The following is an 11,474-nucleotide window of genomic DNA, read 5'->3' on the forward strand; positions in this document are numbered from 1 at the left end:
ATGTATAGGTCCACGTTTTTGTATAGCCCCATATAGCCTATTTCCCGATATTCGGTTTTTGATGATTTTTGGCACATTTTCCCATGAATGTGTCTAAAAATTGGTTTATAGGCTCTAATGTTTCCTTTACCCTAAGGTGGAAGGTACTAAAAGTTTGGCCCGGCCGAACTTAATTTTTTTTTTAAAACTCAAATTAAAGCCTATGGCTGAAAAATAAGAGTAGACTATTCAAAATATCAAAGGTGAAAATCTATGATATTTTTTACCATGAATATATCTTTCTGTTAAGAAATTACTATGGAGTCATTACTTATAATAAAAATTGTGCCGCTTAGATAAGTCAGATCTGTAATTTATTAAGCTTTAAAATTGGGAGCCGGCAACGTGGACCGGGCCAGCTCATACTCATATTTATAATATAATTTATAATTATACTAGCTGGCCTTTTTGAGTATTAAATTGGTATGACAATAGTTTGAAATTTAGGGTATATGCTCTGCATGAGTTATTTAAAATAAATTCTTTTAACAACAGCTAAAAAAACTTCGTTAAAGGATCCAAAGAATTGACAACATTATGAAATTTAATACCAATTTCTATTTTTCTAGGGGGTCCTTGCCAGTATACTTTTTAAATCCTGCATTATACATATGTAAATAATAATCAATTTGAGTTTGGCCATTACAAAACCACAACTTAAACCAAACCGCAATAATTATGCGTTTTTATTGTTATAAAAAACGCGACTAACATGATACCAAATAAAACAATATATGTATAGGTATGGTATAACAATATATGTATAGGTATGGAAAACAATTATTTTACACATCTGTTTAAATTCAGTTAGCGAAACTTGCTGCTATTTTCGAAAAACTCAGAAAAGTCATTTTCATTGAACATTCTAAATCCTAAGAGTTTGTTTGTTTAGACTTGACAATATTGAAAATCTCCAACAATTATGGATACAATACTAATCGATATAAGTGATAAGGGTGGTCGAATTCTCAATCCTTTAAAATGGATCGGCATGTTTTCCGGCTGTAATATTAAATATAAAAGCAAATTTTTACATCCATTGAAAATGTGAGATGTTTTAATTTTGGTTTTTGTTGGAATTATAATAATTTCAAATATCTTCTTTAGTTTAAATTTATTTCTATTTGTCACCTCGATTTTGGCTTGCTACGGTCAATTGTATTATGTTTGGGAACGTCGCCATTACACGTTTGAAATATATATTGAAGTAAGTATCGAAATATTTATATATTTTTTACCAGTTACATTCAGTGTATTTCACGAATGTCAACATAACTTAGATCTGAATCTTTCCGATTTAAACAATCCAGTATTATTTTATAAAAACATCATAGCGTGCCGAGTTCATTAAGTATACGGAAAATAACCAACGTTTTTTCGATCCAACGATTTTTTATACCCTCCACCGTACATAGTATAGAGGGTGAATTAAGTTCGTCATTCCATTTATAACTCATCGAAATAATAATTTTAGAACTAACAAAGTACATATATTGTTGATCAGCGTAAAATTCTAAGACGATTTAGCCATGTCCGTCCGTCTGTCCATCAGTCAAAACGAATTAAGAAAGGAAGGTAAAACTTTGCACAGATTAGTCTTTAGTATGCAGGCAGGTCAGGTTCGAAGATGGGCTATATCGGTCCACGATGTCGTGTAGCCCTCATATAACGGTACTACCCGATATTCGGTATTTTAATGATTGTAGCCACATTTTTCAATGGAATTCTCTGAAATTCCACACCAGGAGTTCCTTCTGAGTAATTTACCCCCTGGAAGAGAATTATCCACGTTATCGTATATACCTCCCTTTATTCGGTTTTTTATGATATTAGCTACATTATTCAACGGAATTGTTTCAATTTTCGTATTTGAAGTTCAGAATCGGTACTACAGCCTATGACAAAGAATTATTCAGGTCCCCGACTTCGTATAGCCCCCATATAACAGTTTTCATTTAGTTGGTATTTTCGACGGATTTTTTTTGAAAATTTTCAAGATCCTTTAAAATGGTGGAGGGTATTAAAAGTTCGTAACAGCCGAAATTAGCTGATTTTTTACTTGTTATACCTTAAACCACTCTGTGGTCAGCGTATTAAGTCTTTATGCATTTGCTTGTAACATTAAGAAGGAAACGAGATAGACCCATAGTTCCTTTTGACGATCTGCATAGAATCACATGCTCCGTCTGTCCGTCCATGTATTTTTGTAAAAAAGTACAGGGTGCATTAATTGTCAGATTGAGGTGAAATTTTCCACAGTGCTAGAAACAAACCCTATGGAAATTGGAGATAATCGGACTAGATTTGGATATAGGTCCCATATATATGTTCGTCCGATTTGTCTTTTATTGTCCCATATTGGATGGCACATGCAACCAAATTGAGCTTGGAAGCAAGTATATAAAGTTTAGTGAAAATCGGTTAAGATATAGCTATAGCTCCCTTCCATTCATGTTAATTATAATATATAATGTTCATCCGATTTGTTATTTAAGTCCCCCTCAGCCATTATTATACCCTACACCACAAGGTGGTCAGGGTATTATGTCTTTGTGCATTTGTTTGTAACAGGCAAAAGGAAACGAGATAGACCCACAGTTCCTTTTGATGATCTGCATAGAATCACTTTCTGAGTTGATTTATGCATGTCAGTCCGTCTGTCCGTCCGTCTGTCCATGTATTTTTGTGAACAAAATGCAGGTCGCATTTATTATCCGATTGATATGAAATTTTCCAAACAACATTTGTTTGGCCCAAGGACGAACCCTATTGAAATTGGAGATAATCGGTAAAAATTTAGATGTAGCTCCCTTATATATCTTCGTCCAATTTGCTTTTTATTTTGCACCAAACGTGTAATATCAGCCCGAATAGTATGGAATTAGGCCTGAAAACAAGTATGCCAAATTTGATCGAAATCGGTTCAGATATAGCTATAGCTCCCATATATATTGTTCATCCGAATTGTTATTTTTGCCCTCCGCAGCCGTAATATGCACTCTGTAACTACAATATTTGGGGAAATATATCAAATGCAGGTAAGAAATACCTTTGCTTAATTTTATCGAGATCGGTTCAGATTTGGATATAGCTCCCATAGAAAACTTCGTCCGATTTACCTTTTATTGTTCACCAAATGTCTAATATTTGCCCAAATTGGATGCACTTACGACCGAATTGAGTCTAGAAGCTAGTATGTCAAATTTGGTGAAGATCGGTTCAGATATAGCTATAGCTCCCATATATATTGTTCATCCGATTTGTTGTATTTGTTACCCACAGCCGGAATATGCACTCCGTAACAACGATATTCAGGGAAATATATCAAATACAGCTCAAAAATATCTTTGTCAAATTTTATCGAGATCGGTTCTGATTTCAAATTAATTTTGCACCAAATGGGCAATACAAGTCCGAATTTAAAAGATACAAATGCTTCGGCATATTTAGTCCTTTGAATTTTAAATTATAATCATAGGATGTATGATTGAATTCTCCCATAAAACCTTTGAATTGTTATGTGGAGCTCAACTAAATTAGCAAAGTGGTGTAGGGTATCATTAAATCGGCCCCGCCCGACTTTAGGACTTTCTTTACTGGTATGAACTCCATAATAACGTTATTCCGGAAAAGTTATTAAATACAGCTCAGGAAGACTTCTTACAAATTTTATGAAGATCGGTTGAGATTTGGATATATCTCCTATATATGTATATCTCTATTCGATTTAAAGTTTTTGTGAACCAAATGGTTTATATCAGCCCAAATAGTGTGGATTTTGGCACATGCGACCGAATTCGGCCAAGAAGTAAATACTTCAATGTTAGTGAAAATCTCTTAAGATATAGCTATAGCTCCCATATATATGTTTCATTCGATTCAGCTCAGAAATACCTTTGTCATATATTATCGAGATCCGTTCAGCTTTTTATATAGCTTCCACCCATTATCTTTATTTTGAAAGCAGAACAATGGGGTGAAGCCAGACTACTTTGAAGCAACAAAATAACAAAAAAATTTGTGTCAACAATGGCACAATTGTAGAAGGTAGAATAAAGCTACCTCTACCTAGCAAATACGAAATTTGAAGCAATTTCAGACAATAATGTAGCTAAAATCATCAAAATATCGAATATTGGGAGGTACCATAGACTATACGAAGATGTATGGTCCCCAAAAATACCGATTTTCGGTATTTCGAAGGTTTCTGACACATTATCCAACCAAATTGAATGAAACTTGACAAAAGGTTTGTTCGCTCCCTGCTACAGGTCCACTAATAGTTTTAGCCGCTATAAAATGGTACCTCCAGATTGTCGGTATTTTGAAGGTTTTTGTCACAATTTCCAGCCAAAATAGGATAAAAATAATAAGGGTTGTGCTATTTTAATTTATATTTTGTTTCAATTAAAATGAATTGATATTCAAATTTAACATATTGTACTCTTTTCAATGTTTCGTTTTACTTTGATAATCATAGTGGTGGAGGGCATAAAAAGTCTGCACTTTGAGCCCTTTTTATTTGTATATATCCTTCTGGATATCATTTGTATGTATTTGGATATCATGGCAAACCATAAAAATTTCGCTTAAATTTGATACGAGCTTCAACGTTATTTTTTTTATATTTGATATTATAAAATTCACCCTATTTTCATTTTCGTTTTCTTTTCCCAAGGCAATTTTAATTTTCTTTCAAAGTCTCATATCAATTTGGAAATTGTGGATGTTTACATTTTCTCAAGATTGCTTATTTGATATGATGAAATCCGTCGAGAACTCAGAAATGTTACAAAATTTGGAAATCTTTCAATTAGGTAAGTACTATTTCGATTTTATAAATTGAAAAGTAGTGTAGTAATTATGTAGAGTAGTGCAATATTTATAACTAAACAAGTTAAAAAGTATTAGTCGGTTTTGCCGACAGCTGTTTATCCTCAGCCCATGTTCGATTCTTTAAATATGCAGGGTGAGATGAAAAAACTGCAACCAACTTCAGACTGCTGTCATTTCCAAACCACTCGTCCGACAGCTGTTAAAATTATTCCAGTGACAGCTCATTATATTATTTACAAGCGTACAAAAGCATTTAGGAGAAAATTTGCAGAAAAAAAGTTATTTGTGATGGAATTCAAGCGTGATAGTGCGATTTCTTTATATTTGGCTGGAAAACCAGAAGTGGCTCTCGTTAGAGCACTCCAACATTTAAATGTGAATAAATCTTTTGTGTCTCGTACCATCGCTCGTTACCGTGATACTGGCAGCGTAGCCTAACGTCAAAGAAGTGCTTTGCCGAAAGAGGTGAACTGCCGAATTTGATATTCTCCGTTGCGAAAACATTCGTTGTCCAGTAGTTTGTACAAAAAAACAAAATGATCGTGTTTACTTGCCAAAGAGGTCAGCTGAAAATCTGCACCTTCGGTTGGCTAGCAGAACTCAAGCGCCGGCAATGGTGATGGTGTGGGCCGCCATAACAGCCAATGGTCGCTCTCCGCTCGTATAATCGACCGTGGCATCAGAATAAATGCCGAATATTATCTCGAAAATATTCTAGAGGGTGTATTAAAGCCTTGGACATGCAAACATTTTTGCCGAAAACCTTGGACATTCCAACAGGGCTCAGCACCATCGAACTCAGCACGCGCCATCCAAGAATGTTTAGAAAGTTCATCGCTTCATTTCCAGTGCTATTGTGTCTGGAGTATTTTAGAAAGCAAGGTTGGCACTGAAAAATACCGATGTGTCGATCACGTCAAGCAAGTGCTTCGCCGGGAATGGGCCCAAATAGCGCAGAGCAACATTCGGGCAGCGTGTGACGGTTTCATTTTCCGTTTGAAGCCCATAATTCGTACCGAAGGCGAACAATTCGAACCAATCGAAACTTATTCAAAAATGTGATGCTATTTCCGACATGTTTGCTTTCATTCAATAAAATTAAAAAAAATGTAAAAATTATGGCATTTGACTTTGTTGCAGTTTTTTTATCTCGCCCTGTAAATCCAATTTTATGCAAAATAATAAATACCATATTCATGTCAAGTTTCTTGTTGAGAGAAATATTCAGAATAAATCAAGTTGTAAGGAATCGCTGACATATTTCGCAAGTTATGATAGATATAAGTATGGTGATCCTTTGTGGAGAGATATCAGAAGGGGCTTGCAGATATTCACAACAGATCTAGTGTTAGCAAAAATGTTTGTTTGTGTGAAATTTGAGAGAGTCAGATGCTTAGGAGTTGGATACTTACTTTCAGCGTTTAGTTTTGTTAAAATTTTGAACCCTTTGTGGGGGAGGTACCAGAAGAAATAGTCTGATCTCTACCATCCTTATAATAGATCTTGTGTTGATGGAAATTTTGAGATGTACCAAGTCTGAATTGAATTGGATGTTCATTTCGCGCTTTTTGAGCTTCATGGATACTCAAAATGTTGACCCTTTGTAGAGAAGGTATCACATCATCACAGCGAATCTTGTGTTAGTAGAAATAATGGGATGTGTGAAATATGAGGACAGCCGGATGCTTATTTCGGATTTTATGACTGTTTTGGTTATTCAAAACTGTGGACCTTTGTGGGGGAGGTACCAGAAGGAATGGTCTGATCTCTATCATCTTTATAGCAGATCTTGTGATGATAGAAATATTGAGATGGACCAAGTCTGAATAGAATCGGATGTTAATTTCGCGTTATATGAGGGGGAGGTTCCATAAAGGAGTGGACCGATATGTTCCGTCTTAATACCAGATCTTGGGTTGATACAAGTATTAGGATGTGTGAAATTTGAAGACAATGGGACTTTTACATCACATCTTATCAGAGTTATAATTATTTCAAATGTTGACCATTTGTTGGGGAGGTACTTGATGAGGTGGATCGACATCGTCCATTTTCGCACCTGACCTAACACTGATACATATAACGATTTGCAATGTCCAAAGAGACCTACGGTCTAAAACTTTTATTTCAGAGAGGCACGTTTTGGCCGTATCAAATGATATATACCCTCTCTAGCCTTATGGCTGATGGGTATAAAAAAACCAGATATCGCATCTGCATTAATAATTAATTTAATAATTATTTATAGCACAATAAATCACCATTCACCATTCTTTGGAGGGGATATTATCTTTATCATTTCGTTTGTATCTCCTCGAAATATTCTTGATAGACCCTATAAAGTACATGTATTCTTGAGCAGCGTATTATTCTAAGACGATTTAGCGATATCCGTCTGTGTGTGTCTCTCTGACTGTTGTAATTACGCTATCTTTCGAACGAATTGAGAGAGAAGGCTAAAATTTTGCACACAGTGTATTGTGCCAGTAGACAGGTTACGTTCGTAAATGGGGCATTTCGGTGCACGTTTTCGTATAGCCCCATTTAACGGCATCTGCCGATATTCCGTATTTTGATGATTTTATTGACATTATTCGCCGGAATTGTTCTAAATATCGTATTTTAAAATCGTATTTAAAAAATATTTCGGAATTTGTTGAAATTGTTCAAGTTCCTTCCAAATGGTGGAGGGTATTAAAAGTTCGACCCGGCCGAACTTAGCTGCTTTTTATACTCTCCACCATACTATGGACGGTATATTAACTTTGTCATTCCGTTTGTAACTCCTCGAAATACTCATGTCAGACCCAACAAAGTATATATTTTTGATCAGCGTAAAATTCTAAGTTTAGCGATTCCCGTCTGTCTGTCTGTCCGTCTGTTGTAATCACGCTATCTTTCGAATGAATGGAGATAGATGGCTAAAATTTTGCACACATCTTTATTTTTCCAGTAGGCAGGTTAAGTTTGTAAATGGGTCATGTAGGTTCACGTTATCATATAGACCCCAATATAACGTCTATATTCGGTATTTTTTAAATTTTAACAGAATTATTTAAGGATTTTATTTTTTGAAAATTTCCAAATTCGTTCCAAATTATGGAGGGTATTCAACTTACTGCGTTTTAACTTGTTTACTTGTTAATTTAATGTCAATTATTCCCCTACATATATTTTTCATACTTTCAGAATTGATTGACAGCGCAAATATTATTAACGACATAACTCAAATACTTAACGAATCCTGGATTGATATCAAGAGACAGTTGTTGCTACTCCGCTTCACGGTGTTTGGCATTTGCAGTTGGTATACCGGCCACAGTCTAGTGTCAAATATTTACTACTTGTACATAAGCGATGAGAATGACAAAGAAAAACTGGAGTTTCGTAAGGAATATACCTATAAAGATGTTTAGGAGCCACATTTCTGCCACTACTATTTGAATTTATTTATTTCTAGCATTTCCCGCTTCTTTTCCCGTTTGGTATTCCAACGTAAATTCTTTGTGGCATTTCTATTTGGAATATTTTGTTGTGACAATGCAAATATATTTGGCCACAGTTGGTAAGCATTACCTCACAACAATATGTATGCATACAGGTATATACATTATAACTTTACAAATGTGTATCCTTTTGCAGCATCGATTACATGTTCAGGTCTCTTCAGTGTGATTTCGGTACATTGTTTGACAATGTTGAGGGTTTTGCGAACTTTGATTACTTACAGTACTTCGGAACATGTGCCATCTCAACATAGAACCAAATACTTGGAAGCCTGCGTACGATTGCATCAGAACTTATTGAGGTACATAAATAAGTCATGTTAACAAATGGCATACAGGGTGAGATAAAAAACTGCAACAAAGTCAAAAGCCATAATTTTTACACTTTTCTTTAATTTTATTGAATGAAAACAAAAAATGTCGAAAATAGCATCAAATTTAAGAATAAGTCTAGATTTGTTCGAATTGGTCACCTTTGACACGAATTATGGCCTTCAAACGGCCAATGAAACTTTCACACGCTGCCCGAATGTTGCTCTGCGGTATTTTGGCCCATTCCTGGAGAAGCGCTTGCTTGAGGTGATCGACACTTTGGTATTTTTTAGTGCCAAACTTGTTTTCAAAACTACTCCAGACACAATAGTCCAACGGATTGGTATCCGGAGCTATTGGTGGCCATTGTGCGCTGGAAATGAAGCGAGGAGCCTCAATTTGAAACCATTCTTGGGTGGCGGGTGCTGAAATGTTTGCGTGCCCAAGGCTTTAATACGCCCACCAGAATATTTTCGCGATAATATTCAGCATTTATTCTGATGTCACGTTCGATAAATACGAGCGGAGAGCGACCATCGGCTGTTATGGCGGCCCACACCATTACCATGGCCGGCGCTTGATTTCTGGTGGCCAACCGAAGCTGGCCACCTCTTTGGCAAGTAAACACGATCATTTTGTTTGTTTACAAACTGCTGGACAACGAATGTTCTCTCATCGTAGAAAACCAAATTCGGCAGTTCACCACTTTCGTCCAAGCGAAGCAACTCTTTAGCTCTTTTGAGTCTATTTTCTTTCTGTTGCGGTGTAAGTTTTTGCACTTTTTGGAATTTCAATGGCTTCACCCCGAGCTCATTTTTCAATAATTGCCGAATGGAATATTGCGATATGTTCAGCACGTGCTTTTTTTGGGCACCGTGACGCGGGTTTCGATCAAGTCGCTTCTTTACTTTTCGAACCATTTCTGCTAATGTTGCTGTTTTCTTCCGTCCACTTTCTTGACGTCGGGCTACGCTACCAATATCACGGTAACGAGCGATGGTTCGATACACAAAAGATTTATTCACATTTAAATGCTGGAGTGTTTAATTTATGGTTCGATCCTTACCAAATTTAAATGGAGGTGAAGTTGGGGTCAAGATAGAAGCATATTTGGAGATGATAGCAAAATATTTAGGGATTGAAATGGGCCAAAAACAGACAAATTCCTTGATTTTGCTGTTGCTCTTCAGGCCACAATTATGAACCAATCGACGCGGAAATTGCATGGAGTTAGAGTTCAGGGCTGGGCAGGAGCCTATCAATTTGTAAGATTATCGGACAATATTGAGCGGGTAAAATAAACCATAATTTTTATGTTAAAAATTCGAAAATTTACGCTAGATCTCGAATATTTTTTAACCCGCAGTGCTCTATGGCATCATTTCAAAAACGAAATCTTTAAAATGGATTTGAATATAAGGGAGCTCCCAACATAATGTAGTGTTGTAGGGAATCAAATGGTCGGCCCCGCACGACTATTGCCTTTGCTTACATGTTTTTGTTTATTTCAATTCCAGTTTCTGCAGTCGATTAAACAGAGTGTATCAAAAGCCATCTCTGGGACTATTTATTTCTTGCTGTCTATTAATTTGCTTGTTAACCTTTAAAGCCAGTGTCGATTTGGTAAGATACCTGGTGTATAAGCCCCAATAAGTAAGACCTAATGTACTTCTCTTACAGGGTAAGGACATTTCGGGTTCTATTAAAGTTTGTCTCTATCTCTTGGCAGCCTTTTATGAATTGCTAATATTTTGCCTGAATGGCCAGCGTATTACTTCAGAGGTATTTAAATTTGAATTTTGTTCGATCGGCTTCCTTCCGACAACTTAAAATTACTTTAACAAGGAGAATTTAAATCTTATTGGTATACGCCTCATAAATATTTTCCATTTATTTTCAGAGTGAACGTTTGCCCCAAGCAATTTACAGCAGTTTGTGGTTCGATGAAAATCGAAATTTTAAATTCATGATACAGATCATGATTATGAGAACTAATCAAAATATAAGAATGGATGTTGGTGGCTTTAGCCGAATGTCCTTGGAAACACTTTTAACGGTGAGTAAAATTGTGTTAAAACATTTAAAACCTTAAATTAATGTAGCTCTTATATAAGCATTGATCGGACATAGCTCCCATTATTTTTGAAATTTTTGAAATAAACTTATGGGTTGTTATGTTACGGCACCAAATACAAAATGATAATAACTTGTAACGAAATTTAATTTCAGATAACCCGTTCCAGTGTATCGTATTTCCTATTTCTGCGAAATTGCATGTAAAACAAAATATAATTTAGAAAGGATTCTACTCTATCCACGTACTTTTTAAAAATCGATTAATTGTTTAATAAACTGTACTTATGCACTGTTAATTAGAAAATTGAATAAAGATTCATAAAGAAACTAACTTGAATGGCATTTTTTTCTTAAGCAGCATACAATTTTATCTGTGGAAATCACTTTAGCTTCCGAACGGTGTGAAGTGGTTAAAAAAAATATACTGAAATGTATTTTAGGTCCGCAGAATTTTTGGTATTGAAAATGATACGGGACAAACCGATTAAATGTATTTATAGTATTTTGACATATTTTCAATTTTCTGTAAAACGGCCAGTGGGATAGACAAATTCTTGTGGCCAAGTTTTTGCACATATAGTGATACCCGGTTTTTTATACCCTACACCACATAGTGGTAAGGGTATTATGTCTTTGTGCATTTGTTTGTAACATGGAGAAGGAAACGAGATAGACCCATAGTTACTTTTGAGAACCTTCATAGAA

At 35.5% G+C, this 11,474-nt stretch overlaps 1 protein-coding gene across 1 annotated transcript; it reads left to right on the plus strand.

Annotated features, from left to right (window-relative positions):
- The first annotated feature begins 833 nt into the window (after nt 1-833).
- LOC101890790 (odorant receptor 63a-like) lies at nt 834-11,100 on the plus strand. Its single transcript, XM_020039062.2, has 10 exons — nt 834-1,086; nt 1,147-1,246; nt 4,718-4,856; nt 8,065-8,262; nt 8,336-8,440; nt 8,518-8,683; nt 10,211-10,316; nt 10,374-10,475; nt 10,594-10,749; nt 10,923-11,100. Exons 1-10 carry the CDS (start codon nt 962-964, stop codon nt 10,971-10,973), a joined length of 1,248 nt encoding a protein of 415 aa, XP_019894621.2. The 5' UTR covers nt 834-961; the 3' UTR covers nt 10,974-11,100.
- Nucleotides 11,101-11,474: the final 374 nt, after the last annotated feature.

Source organism: Musca domestica, unplaced genomic scaffold (genome assembly GCF_030504385.1).
Source record: "Musca domestica strain aabys unplaced genomic scaffold, Musca_domestica.polishedcontigs.V.1.1 9, whole genome shotgun sequence".
NCBI lineage: Eukaryota > Metazoa > Arthropoda > Insecta > Diptera > Muscidae > Musca > Musca domestica.